Genomic DNA, 13,518 nt, shown 5'->3' on the forward strand with positions numbered 1-13,518 from the left:
AAACCATTAGATCATCGTTCAGATCAGTGTGTGGCCAGTAATGGCGTACAGAGGAGAAATAGCAGAAAAGTGAAGCAGATTGAGACCAGTTCCGTATTTGCAAGAATACAAATAGTCTCGAAAGTAGTTTGATAAATAATATTTGTTGTGCTGGCATAAATGAAGAAATAGCAATACTGAGACATTATGTACAGAATAACATAAATGTGAAGTGAGTTTCAGCGGAAATCTGGTATTTGAACACAGATATGAAACGTAACTTCACCAACAGACTCACTAACTGTCATGATATGAGGCAAGACGCGAGTCGTGTTCCATATTCAAGAGGGTTTTATTTTGCACAGCCCAGAGCAACCTAAGCTATACGTTTTACTCGAACAACAACAACACCTAGCATACCTCAAACTACGGTAGCTTTACAGGGACAAAAGACAACCTCGCAACACTAACTAACCAACATTCGTTGTACTTCAACCCAACTAAATACTTAACACCTGTTCCCACACTGGCCTGCAGTTGGTCCGTCCGTCCACCAGGCGGCGCTGTGAGACACGGTGAGTGGGCGCGCAGGAGCTCAGAAGGAGAGCCGCCTCAGTTTGATTGGAGGAAGTAACACATCAACAAAGAAAGATGGCGGAGGTGATAGAGTTGCAGAAACTGAAGGTTGGTAGTGACATAAAAATGTGTTTTTAACATACACACGATGATTTTATTAGTAAATATTGATTTCTAACCGTTGTTAGTTGTCGTAACTCGCCAGAGAGTGAAGTTAAAAAGAGGTTTGAAGCGCAAACTGCGTCCACGGGGCGTCGGTGCTAACAACCGGCGTGTTTTCACGTTGTTCATTCAGATGCGAAGCAAAAACGAGTCAACCGTACAGATACACGCTTTAAAAGCGGGCGAAATGGTTAATAAGCAGCTGCGAAGTTGGAATCGTTATATTGTAACGATGATTTGAAACTGTAACTGTTTCCCTCGATGTTGGATTTTAAGTGTCCCGCCATAAGTGTCCCGGGTCCAATTAGCTAACATCGGTCTCCGACTCTGTTTAACCTCCGACGCTTGCGTTATGTTATTTTACTACACTTATTGCTCGGGGTTTCCACTTAAAAGCGTCCCTCTACTTCAGAATCACAGTGGCGTTGTTGCTAAACCGAATCACTTCCTGTAAACGAGCAGCGGTGGAATATATATATATTTTGTGACGGAATAATTTCATCCTAATGTGTTACTATCTTTTTAATTTAATAAAAGACACTGTACTGATGTCACTATAAGCAGTTTTTATTTTGGATTTCTTTGTTTCAACTGCAGGGATACGTTGTGAAATGGTATTTATTTTATTAAAAGTGTCGCTTCTGTGTCTTTTGATGTTTCAGCTTGCTGAGCTGAGGCAGGAGTGTGAGGCCCGAGGTTTGGAAACCAAGGGAAACAAAGGAGAGCTCATCGCTCGCCTCCAAACGTATCTGGATGAACACGGTGAGGCAACATCCTTCCTTTACATGTAGACACAGTCACAGATGGACTGTAATCAGACTGTGATGAATTGTGTCTACATACAGGTCCTGTTATAGAGTGAGACCATGTATGGTTCATTGTCGTTTATGGATTTAAAAGCATTGATTTCTCCATCTAACCCACATTCTTTCTACTTTATCTTGTGATCTAAACAATAGAGGATGATGTGGACGTGGACGACGTGCTGGCAGAGGATACTGAGGTAAAATGATGATTACTGATTACTGATTTTCTTCAGTAAATGACTAAATGACTCTTTCTTTCCTCTCTGACCTCATTTGTACGTTCTGTAAAATGAGGATGAATGTTTCTATTTTCCTTTTTAGGACTTCAGCAAAGTTGAGGATGCCAATAATATAAAAGACGAGAAGATTTCCGAGTCTACTGAGGAAGAACCGTAAGTTCATTCTTTTTGAGTTCTCATTTTGTTTAGTTGGATCTTCACAAATCTATGCGGGACATTACGGAGACTACCATCTTATTTTATACTGTGGATAACGGGAAAAATAGAAACAACCGTCCTTAATAGGATTGGGCTTTATGACTGAGTCTTAAAAAGATTCATCAAATCATGCAATCTAATTCATAACCGTGACATAATAAACAACAGTTCTATAATTTGTCTTCAGTTTTCCCCAATTGAGAATCCTTGGTCATTCTTTGGCTTTACGTTCTTTCAGACCTGCTGATAAGAAGGTGGTGAAAATAGCTCCTCCATCATCTACCGGTGAAGTACGTGTAACATGCTGGCATGCGCATTAAATGTGATCAGAAGCTTTCAATCTGCACATTTTTTACATTAAAATCAATGCGTGTAGTGACATCTGTGTGAGGGCGTAAAACTAATTAAAAAATAGCAGACTTATTATTTCTTTGAAAATATTGGTCAGCAGCTTTTAAATCTTACTTTTTGTTGAGCAGAGACTACAGAAGAGGGCAGAACGGTTCAACATGCCTGCAACCGCTGAAAGCAAAAAGGCCATACGTGCAGCAAGGTGAGTTAAGCGGGATCCATCTTTAAATGTCTTTTCAAAGTTACTGCCTGCTTATTCCAATTTTATAATTGTAGTTTTGAGCGACATTAATGTTTTATGGGATTTGTGGATGCATTAAATTCTTGATTCCTTAATTAAACCGGTTTGAAATAAAACAAAAAACATAATTATATCTGTAATGTGTAACACTGAACAAACACTAAATGTCTTGCACCAGTTATCGTGGTGTCAAACAGAACACTCATTCCCTGACAACTTATTTTCTAATCAACAGAAATGTGCTTGAAAGAAAGAAATATTTTAGCTACAACACTGATTTCTATCAATAGAGATACGTGTGACAAGCACATTCAGTTGCTTGTTGAACATGTTAAATGTTCCCTTTAGTTGGAAAATGTACAATTTCTAGATTATGACAAATTCACTCGTATAAAATATATTATTAACACTTTGGGAGGGAAAGGAAAAACTGACCTGCAACATGAGTGGACTAAGAAATGAGGTAAATGCTCCACACAAAATGCAACAGTAATTCATCCACTGTTAATAGAAATGTTGGCCTGAACTGTAAAAACAACAAGTTGGTGTATATATAGTATGCCATGTTGAATTATTTATGCTCCTTATCTTCAGGTTCGGTGAATCCACTGAGAACGCCAATCCTGCTCCAGGTCTGTAGTCACTCACTGCTCTTTCATTTAACTTTGTTTTTGTTTGTTCTCACTGGTGCAACGATGTACAGTGACGTATTGTTCCCCAGGATTTTAAAATCTTTTAGTTTGGGATGTCTCAGAATAATTCAAGTCAGTCAGTTGTTTTCTGGATACGCAGGAGCTAAACACGCGTCTCTCTGTTTAGAGGCAGCCATACATGGTGCAGGCAGATGTTTGGAATAAAATGGGGGCGAATCTTTAAAAAATAAACATTTGTGATACCGCCAATCAGGTTTTGAGTTAATTGCGTAATTATCAGGAAATTTAAGAGCACCGTAATCCCCATCCTCATAATGTGTACAAACGTAATAGTGCTTAGTGAACATCTAGTTTTACTGTGTATGTTTTCTATCTGCTGTTTCTCACCACTCCATTTTTATAATCTGTTCCCCAAGCAGCTGCCGTCGCAAACAGTAAAGCTCCTGTAAGTGTTGCATCGTTTATTTCACACGTTTGTTAAATTGCTCTATAATTGAGACAATATTAATTGCATTTTGTTTTTTGGTGGGTCTCGTAAAGGTGAACGTCGATCAGCTGAAGAAGAGAGCAGAACGATTTGGCATGAATGTTTCATCCGTTTCACAAAAGGTGAAAATGAGCAAAGACTCGTACACGTTTATAGAGTCGTTATCTCAGGAACAACATGAGAAATATATTCACCACATGGTTTTATATGCTCTTGTTTATTAAATACTTGACAAATAAATATGATATGATTTTTGATTTTCTTATTTAGTTAATGTAATTTTTGAGTAAATATGAGTTGGTTGTTTATCAATTTAGACAAAATGATTGTCCCAATATCTCAATGTAAGATTCCATTAAATGATCATCAAATAATGAATGCTTACCCCATATATAAACTATTCTTACGTTGCCCTTTTCTGCCCCTTTTGGAGTGATATATTTGCCTTCATTAAAATGTTGTTGGTTTTTGCAGATTGAAGAGGATGAAAAGCTGAAAAAGAGAAAGGAGCGATTCGGCGTCTCAGCGGTTGCCGCTGCAGGTTCCGCCGAAGTTGAGGTGTGTTTTCCTTTGGCATTTTTGTTGTTGTTTCAGAGTTAAGGGAACTGTGGTCGTTTATATATACTATAATGACATTCATTACATGCAAATAGACCAGAGGGAATGAAAAGGAGCCATTATGTTTTTAAATCACCTTTTTCTTTTTATCTTTTTCTACAGGCAAAGAAAATGAAGCGTGCCGAAAGATTTGGGAAAGTGTGAAAAATGTTTTAGAACACTTTTTGTTTGCTTTTTTTTTTTTTTGTAAAGCATTTTCATTACAGAAAATCTCTGAAGATGACATATGTCACTCATAGGATTTCTGTAAATCAAAAGTATAATAAAATGCAGATTTGTGAGTTGTATCATTAAACGGTTTCCAAAACAAAATAAAAGCTCAATTATTCACTAAGCATCCATGTCAGTGGATAATCTAAATTGCAAAAACATTTAATACAAACCATCTATTTAGTATTTACTGCCGCACCATTTTCTTTTTAATCCTTAGAAACCTTCAATCCTGTTATTTGCATTTCCGTTACATTTAAATTAGGAGTGGAAGGTGTTTAAAAAAATGTTGCCCTCTACTAAACGCAGTTCACTGCTTTGTCTGAGCTGCCATAGTCTCCCGTTGTCAAGTTTTTAATCCAGCAACTAATCAAACAAGGGTAAGAGATAAATACTTATCTATGTATCAAGAGATTCCTTACAGCATCATCTTAAATCAAAAGGCTACATTAAACCACCCAAAATGCAACCAACCAAACGGTAAATGGTGAGAAAGTTAAAACATGGAATACATTTACTAGGAAGCAGCAATCTGAAGTTCTGTGCTTGATAAAGGTTGTCTTTTAGCTTTTTTGTGACTAACCCGGCATCTTAAAATGTTCTCTTATTAAAAGATAATAGAAACTTCTGTTGGTTGGAAAATGGAAATGTGTGATACATTCCTTCAAAACCCCCCATGAGTGGAGTCTTAACAGCAAATGGATCTAGTTTGGGGCGGATGAAAGGTACATCTTTGGTCAATTTTAAGTAATGCATCCACATCACACAGTTGCATGTGTACAGACTAAAGCCCTCTGAGGCAAATTTGTAATTTGCAATTTTGGGCTATACAAAATAAAATGAATTGAATTTTCTAATAATCCATTCAAATGTTTAACTCAACTATTTGTATATCTGACAAGTATTTCATTTCATTTTTGTTTTTTTTGCATAACGTACTGTTTTTATGTTATCGTTTTGGAAACCCGATGGTGCACTGCTTCAGTTATCTGTCCATTTTATAACATTTTGTGGTTTAAAATAAATTGTTCTCATCTTTCTGAAATCTGCTTCACTTGACTTTTTCTTTAAATTTAAATTGTTTACTGCACCCACTTACAGAGTATCATTGAGTCACTGACTTGGCTTTGGGAAGAAAATCTGAATTGCTCATTATACACTTATATACTGGAGTAACAGTCTGTATTTCTATTAAACTACAACGGTTACATATGAATGCTTATGGTATTGTAGACCTATGATAAACAAACCTTCAGGTTGATCATTCATAAAATTATATCAGAATATGGCAGGAATAATACAAAAAGTGTTCACCTAATTAACCCAATTAACCATATATATATATTCCTAAATGGTTGCTAAAGTACAGCATAGATTAAATATACGGTTCATGAGCACGTTTACCACATTGGTGATCCAAAGGAGGTCCTTTCCCTGGGAAATTGCTGAGGTCATCCATTGTGCACACCGTACAGTAGTTTGCACTCGAATGTTTGATAGTTTATTTGTTCTATTCTTGTTGAGTGTATCCTGCTGCTGTAACATCAGACCCTGGGACAAAGAAATTAAATGATTGATGTATGTGTACACAAAGAATTTGAGCGAAAAAGGTGTAAGTATGACCCCTGCTGGTCATTAAAGGCAATTACACAAACGTTACTACTCGGTGTGACGTAGGTTCCTGTGACGCGCAGAAATTTTAAACTATCGTCCTTCTCAGTGATGGCGGCTTCGTTTGGTTCTCTCCCTGCAAGCTGTAATAACAAATGGTACTACACCCGACAACAGATCGACAACAGCCCATCTCGGCGAGCTGGACTTGATCCCGACAAGGAACTGTCCTACAGACAACAGGCGGCGAACCTGCTGCAGGACATGGGCCAGCGGCTCAATGTGTATCTTTTGTCGAGGGACGACTTGCGTCTCACCTAGCCAACATTAGCTCGTTAGCTAGCGAGAAGTTTAGCTTCTCGTGATGCCGGTTAGTCCAAGAGCTGTGTCTTGTCTCTGTTATTGTGCTTCGTTCGAATGCATTTCGGCTGTTGGTTTGTTTACGTTGTGTTTCGTGCGGTTTTTTTTGGTTTTACTGCGTTAACGTTCAGCGTGTCAGCTTCACCTAAGAGCGGCGTAGTGGGCTAAACCGGAGCCGTTAAGGCCTGTGTGGTTGGTAGGCCTTCGGGACGTTAGCATTAGCTTTGCCTCTTTACTGTGAGTAAAGGTGCGGCTACAGTGGATAAACAAACTTAAGAAACATTTTGTTTTTGGCGTGTTTAAGTGTTTACGTGGTTTATCTATTGAGCCAACCTGTTTATTTGTTAAAATGAAGTATTCCGGCTGACATCTGAAGCTAGCTATGGGCTTTGTTTATCTTTGATGTGATATTGAGTCATTAGCTTAAGTAAACCTCACTTAGGTTTGTTATTTTACATGGAACGTTAGACCATTTACTCCTCATCAAATACACCGTATAGTTACAATAATACAAATGTTGCGATCTTAGTACTGTTTGCTCCGTTGTCCTTAACTACCATTCATCAGGTCCCAACTTACAATAAACACAGCCATCGTGTACATGCATCGATTCTACATGGTCCAGTCGTTCACCAGATTTCACAGAAATGTAAGTATTGATGTCCTCTAAAGTCCCAGATACAGCTATCTGTGCGTATGATCAATCAACTCATGAATTTATTTTTGTTATCATTCCATTAGGTCATTTCTCCTGCCGCACTTTTCCTTGCTGCAAAGGTGGAGGAGCAGCCCCGAAAGCTGGAACATGTTATCAAGGTGGCCCATGCATGCCTCAATCCTCAGGACCCGCCACCAGATGTACGCAGTGATGTAAGTGTTGGGCTGTCGTCAAAATCGCCTGCAATTGTGCTCTGCCTCCTCCTGAGCTTACTTGATGGGGTAGATATTTAACTTCCTAAATACTACTAAAGGGAATGTATTATCATCAGTGGAAGATTGTTGCTTTATTCGTCTCACTGATTTTCCTTTTATATTGCTGCTTCAATGCTGATGCTCTTTAATGGCATATGTGTTTGCAATAAGTCAACCTCTGAGTGTTCTTCGTTGCTATTTTTCACATTCAAACGGGGTACAATGACTTGTTGTTTTGCAATGAGCCACTTCAGGTGATGGGGGGGGGGACAACGATCTGACAATTTTAGATTGTGGACACTTTCAAGATTGTTCACAATCTACTTTTCAAGCGATTGCGGCATTTGATGTCTAAAATCCGATCTCAAACTTTCCATCGTCACTATAGTGTTATGTGAAAAAACAATAGAGTGACACAACTAAATGGATGCTAATGCTGACTGCATTTGGCTCCTCCGTGGGTGACCAATTGTAAACCAATGCAACCCAAGTTATAGTTGGCGGTACGGCGGATGTAACCCTCTAGGCAGCTGGATTATCGCAATGACACAAGATCGAGCGACTCTCCTCTGATGGTTCTGTGTAAACCTGTCCCATTGTGGGACAGGTTTCTTGCAGATGAGGAGCTCGTGCCAAAAAATAACTCACTGACAGTTGCATAAGAATGGTTTGGTTGTGTTGTGTCAGCTATTTCCCAAGCTAACGTTAACTTATTAGTGTTGTTTAGTTTGTTTGCTTTTTTCCCCCTAATGTGAATTATTCTGGTACTTCAAAAACTATATTTCATCATGTTTTACTTTTGAGTTCTGTTGACAACTTCTTCGTCACCAATTGGAAACCTATCTAATGCAGTGCAATAATGCAATGGTGTAGATGGAGATTTTCAAATTGATTTTTGGCCAGATTGCTCTACCTCTACCTCAGGAGCTTTTCCTTCTTGATACACGATTCAAGAAAGCAAAAGACATAAATGTACTCAAATGTCTTTGTAGTTTTTCAGTGACCCTGGTTTTGTGATGTTTAGTAGTAAAACAAAAGCACCTGTCCTGCCTGTTAAGCTTTTAATCATCTCACTACTTATGTGTGAGGCTCCATCAGCTCGACCTGAAAGGTGGGTTTAATGTGTTTGAAAACGGATGGAGGCCTCCCAGTGAGTAACGTGCCTGTCTCCTCAACCTCAGGCCTACCTGCAACAAGCCCAAGACCTGGTCATTCTTGAGAGCATAATACTGCAGACCTTGGGTAAGTTGGGAAGGAAAAACTGGGTCCATTGATTTCCCTCCAAAACAAATCGTTCTAACCTGTTTTACATTTGTCCACAGAAAGCTCGTATGCCGTTAGCAGCACAGGAAACCGACTGAACGCTTAATATTAGCAGTGCCGTATTTCTGCTTCTGTTTCTATTATGTCCATAACTTTTTACATTTCCCCCCTTTTACTTTTTAAAAAAAAACCATTTATTTTAAGGACTTTGTGATGAACCGCTGATTCCTGATTTTAGTATGTTGGCTCACTGGTTTAATCTTTTTCCGTGTTTTCAAGCTTGTAGGCAGTTGAAGAAGATTACCGGGTTCATTTGAAAATACCAAATTTTGTTCTTTTTTGGTTAAACAAGACTTGTGGAACAAAGCAAGAGTTGGGAATCACGAGTTGCATCGGCACGCCTTTTAATATCTTTTCACATTCATCTCTTTTCATGTTGTCCAGGATATCATTGGAAAGTTATGTTCCAAGTTAATCTCTGCAACACTTTGGTATAACAGTATTGATTTTCCGGTTTTCAGGGTCTTGAATGAAATTTATCTGGTGGATATGTTAGTTTGACTTCTGCTTTTCATTTATCGAGACTTGTCTCTTTTTGTCCCTTTTATTTTGTTTTAATTTTTTTTGCAGCTTTTGAAATCACCATTGACCATCCTCATACTCATGTTGTCAAGTGCACTCAGCTTGTCAGAGGTGAGCATTAACTCTTCAATTTAGCATATTATTTTTTGTATATTCCGGCCCGATAGGAGGTGCGCGTGTTAAATCGTCAATTCGCAGGTTTTAAGTGTGTTTTTTTGCTCTATTGTTGTTCCAGCGAGTAAGGATCTGGCTCAAACGTCATACTTTATGGCGACTAACAGGTATATTCGCAGTTCACTGTTTTTGATGTGAATAGTAAAATGCCAAAGCGTGTGTACAATCCTCTAACTCAATATGTCTGCTTTCTCTTCTCTCTCCTCATGTTTCTGTTCTTTACTGCCTTCTGGGATGTATCCTGCCACGTAGTCTGCACTTGACCACGTTCTGCCTGCAGTACAGTCCGCCGGTCGTGGCCTGCGTGTGCATCCACCTCGCCTGCAAATGGTCCAACTGGGAGATCCCTGTGTCGACCGACGGCAAACACTGGTGGGAGTATGTTGATCCCACAGTTACCCTGGAGCTCCTGGATGGTACGTGCTGTAAATTACCTCTTGGTTCGGATCACACACACAGGATAAACTAGCTACACGTCCTACATCAGTTAATTAATATGTTTTTTTGTTTTTTTAAACTTCACTTCTCCATTGCTGATTTCAGAGCTCACACACGAGTTCCTGCAGATTTTGGAGAAAACACCCAGCCGCTTGAAACGGATTCGCAACTGGAAGGTACACATAGGTTTATTTTTTGCATTTCTCCTTTGAGACCGACAGTACGGAAACTTCTTGCATTGTGTTGAGATTTAATCGTCTCCGTTTTCTCTGCTCTCAGGCCGGAGGTCAGACACCAAAAGCCAAGCCCAAAGTTCAGGAGGATGGGGACCAGAGGGACACCATGATGAGCATGATCTCCATGGCCTCATCGGAGAGCACCGTGGCAGGCTTGATGAGCCTCTCGGCCCCACCTTCCGCCTCCTCCTCCGGTGACAAAGACGGGAGTGAACCTGGTAGTGCTCCCACGTGGAGTGGAAAAGGTCAAGCTGGACCTGAACACCCCAACAACGAGGTTCACGCTCCAGCTAAGGTGTCGCTGAGTGAGTACAGGGCCAAGAACGCAGATGTCCTTGCTGCCCAGAAGAGAAAGCTGGAGAACATGGAGGCCAGTGTAAAGAGGGACTATGCTAATGCCGCCCAGGCTCTCATTGGTCAGCAGCAGCAGAGGAAAGAGAAGCAGCATCACCAGCAGTCAAGCTCATCCTCGTCTGACATGTCCAACCCGTCGCCCATCATTCTGAAAATCCCCCTGGAGAAGGAGAGGCACGAGAGGAGCTCTCTCAAAATGCGCTTTCCCCTCGCTGGGGGAGGGGGCGGCGGGCAAAGCGGCGGCGCCCGAGGCCAGGAACAGGACATCAAAGTTAGAATACGAGTGCCTGAGAAGCAAAGGGGGAGCTCCGGGGAGGAGGGCAAGAGCAGGGAGAAGCACAGGGATCGGTCGAACCACCACCATCACAACCACCACCACCATTCCTCCTCCACCGGTGCTTCACTCTCCTCTTCACACAAACATTCATCTGGTTCTGGTGCGGCTGTCGGCGTCAGCAAAAAAGTCCCCAGCGACTCGTCTAGGACGAGCTCTTCGTCCTCGGTGGCGTCCCGCAAGAGGACGCACTCCCAAGATCCCACAGCAGGCCCCCACCCTGGCTCCAAAGTCAGCAAGTCCTCTAGGAATCCCTACCAGCTACCTTCCCTGTCTTCCTCCGCCGGGCAAACTCTGGGGCACGGCTCTGACATTCTCCCCGCCCTGGGTCTCCCCCACCACCAAGGGAGCTATCCGCACTCCAAAGGCGACAAGACGGACACCAATGGGCACGGCGCAGCCGGGGGGGCCCAGTCGAACGAGTACCAGGACACTTTTGAAATGCTGAACTCGCTCCTGAGCGCACAGGGGGTGCAGCCGTCCCAGCCGTCCATGTTTAACTACAGGTCCCAATTTGGGGAATACCGGTACGGTGGTGGCTCCAGGGGGAGCAACCACAGGCCCCCGCCCCTTCCTTCAGAACCGCCTCCCCCAATGCCGCCGTTGCCCAAATAAGTTTCTCATCAAGAGATGTGTTGTGAACATTGTACTTGACATTACCTACATCCATCGTGTTTCATAAAGTATTGTATTTTTACTTTTTAACTCACCTGACATGTTTTATAGGTTTCAGTGAGACAGCAGTGAAATGTACCGGTGTGATAAAAGAGTATTCAATTGTTTTTACACTTTTGGGGCAATAGTGAGTGGCATTGAAAGCTTGTAAAAATGTGAGACGATGAGTACAGGAAAGTGTAGTTTTTAATTTTTTGCTCATCTCTTGAGCTGAGATGTGTTTTTATAATGTTTTTATAGTATGTTATTTATTAACGGAATGCTTTTTTTTAAAAAAACATAGCCCTCTTTTATACCTTTTTTTTAAGGTTTCCCTTTTTTGTTCTTCAGGGGGAATGGGGATTTCTTCATCGCGACTGTACAGGCTAGTTTGAGAGTGCATGTCTCCGAAGCCATCTTTTCAGTTTTATTTTTGTCTTTTTGTCTTCTTTTTTTTTTTCCCCAAACAGCCATAACCTAAAAGAAATGTGAAAACCCTTTTGGTGTTCATCTATTTTATTTCTTTCATTATTTGGTAAGCTTGTACAAAGACTGTAAAATGTTTAAAACAAACATGAAATATATTTTACATTTTGTTATTGAAAAATTGCAAAAAAATATGTAAATTAAGGACTTGTACATTTTTGTTGTTTTGTTTTTAGATTTTGCGTGTTGCAGTCATTGTTTTAAATGGTTGTAAAATATCCACGTTCAGTTCTCTAATTATTACACTAATGGATAAAGTTCATACCAATGATATCCATCTATGGCTTTATCAAGAGTTCAAACACATAAACACACTATGGTCACACTGAAGGAATGCCAACAAAAAAAATCCCCCCAAAGAAGTAATTCTTATAAGTCAATTCTTTAATTACCCTTTTGAAGAACACTGTTTTCATGGCTACAGCTTAATAGAAGGGAATGTCCTGCATTTATCATTACACACCATTCTAAATGATTTTGACAGCAGCACCTGCAAACTAACTGCCAGAAAGAAAATAATGTTCATGTTGGCGCTTACCTAATCTAAAGAATTTTTATTCATGATGAATTTGTGTTAAAATTATACTGGATGAGGGGCTACTTGTTGGCCAGAGCATCGGGTATCATCTGTACATTTAATTCATACTAAGCTTTGTGGTTTCGATTGATATAGTATTACTGCTCTTAACCCGCTTTCTTTTATCAGTTTGTAATCATCCAAAAAAAGTCAGCTTTATTACATATGTTAGACATACAGGTACATACATGAAAAAATACCTCTGTATTTAAACCATCCTAATCACTTCAGAGCCAGCGGGCTGCTATAAATCACCCGGGCAGCATTTTGGTCTCCCACAACGTCCCTTCAACAGGCAGACACTAGGGGCTGGGGATCAAACCCCCTACTTTTCGGTTTAGGGATCTTCTGCCCTCAAAACATTTTTTTTGACAGTTCACAGCAATGCAGTACAAAAATCATCAGCCATACAATTGTAATATATTTGTTCCCATGATTATGTGGAAGATATGTTGAAAAGAGTACAGCTCTTTGCTCAGGCAGCAGATGTTAAGTGGTTGTTAAAGTCTTGGTTGTAACAGGGAAACAGTAAATGCACTGAATATTTATCTCAGTAGGTTTGCCTACAATGCAAATGACAAAGTGTTTCATGTGTATTGGTTAGGCTATTTGAATAGATGTCCATTAAATTCTCATTTTTTAATTATTTTTTGATTGATCATGACAATTAGACAAAAAGTATACACTTAAAAGTCAAAGGATGGTCATTTCGAAATAAACATACGTGAAAAACAATGGAACATACTCATGCAACCTAACAATGCAAAATCCAATAGCTACAGTAAGTTTTATGTTTTTCATGTCTTGGTGTTTTTAAGCGACACTCAAGTCTGGAAAGGAAACGTTTTAGGATCTTACTTTATTTTTGCTATCAGTTGTGTTATGTGAACACTCTTTTTGATAATATGTGGTTGCTTTATTCTCAATTAAAGTCAATAAATATTTTAAGAAAACTTACTGCATTAAATGTTTTCATGAAACCTCCCTGCAATATTATGGGTGAAGAAGAATGTCTTA

The 13,518-nt window shown here is 40.0% G+C and overlaps 2 protein-coding genes across 2 annotated transcripts; both read left to right on the forward strand.

Annotated features, from left to right (window-relative positions):
- Nucleotides 1–527: 527 nt before the first annotated feature.
- sarnp (SAP domain containing ribonucleoprotein) lies at nt 528–4,645 on the forward strand. Its single transcript, XM_037480590.2, has 11 exons — nt 528–663; nt 1,380–1,479; nt 1,677–1,720; nt 1,845–1,915; nt 2,199–2,250; nt 2,440–2,513; nt 3,147–3,184; nt 3,625–3,650; nt 3,746–3,814; nt 4,167–4,250; nt 4,413–4,645. Exons 1-11 carry the CDS (start codon nt 631–633, stop codon nt 4,452–4,454), a joined length of 633 nt encoding a protein of 210 aa, XP_037336487.1. The 5' UTR covers nt 528–630; the 3' UTR covers nt 4,455–4,645.
- Nucleotides 4,646–6,219: 1,574 nt separating this feature from the next.
- Nucleotides 6,220–13,454, forward strand: ccnt1 (cyclin T1). Its single transcript, XM_062565683.1, has 9 exons — nt 6,220–6,415; nt 7,059–7,140; nt 7,233–7,361; nt 8,585–8,645; nt 9,297–9,358; nt 9,474–9,529; nt 9,675–9,838; nt 9,966–10,036; nt 10,140–13,454. Exons 1-9 carry the CDS (start codon nt 6,243–6,245, stop codon nt 11,397–11,399), a joined length of 2,058 nt encoding a protein of 685 aa, XP_062421667.1. The 5' UTR covers nt 6,220–6,242; the 3' UTR covers nt 11,400–13,454.
- Nucleotides 13,455–13,518: the final 64 nt, after the last annotated feature.

This window comes from Pungitius pungitius, chromosome 1 (assembly GCF_949316345.1).
Source record: "Pungitius pungitius chromosome 1, fPunPun2.1, whole genome shotgun sequence".
NCBI lineage: Eukaryota > Metazoa > Chordata > Actinopteri > Perciformes > Gasterosteidae > Pungitius > Pungitius pungitius.

Excerpts from the sequence above, each read along its gene's own strand:
- sarnp (XM_037480590.2), top strand. The coding sequence starts at position 631 with ATGGCGGAGGTGATAGAGTTGCAGAAACTGAAG. Across the intron at positions 1,480-1,676 it reads AACGTATCTGGATGAACACG|AGGATGATGTGGACGTGGAC; the intron begins GTGAGGCAACAT and ends TCTAAACAATAG. Across the intron at positions 3,185-3,624 it reads GAACGCCAATCCTGCTCCAG|CTGCCGTCGCAAACAGTAAA; the intron begins GTCTGTAGTCAC and ends TTCCCCAAGCAG.
- ccnt1 (XM_062565683.1), top strand. The coding sequence starts at position 6,243 with ATGGCGGCTTCGTTTGGTTCTCTCCCTGCAAGCTGTAATAACAAATGG. Across the intron at positions 9,839-9,965 it reads TACCCTGGAGCTCCTGGATG|AGCTCACACACGAGTTCCTG; the intron begins GTACGTGCTGTA and ends TGCTGATTTCAG. Across the intron at positions 10,037-10,139 it reads AACGGATTCGCAACTGGAAG|GCCGGAGGTCAGACACCAAA; the intron begins GTACACATAGGT and ends CTCTGCTCTCAG.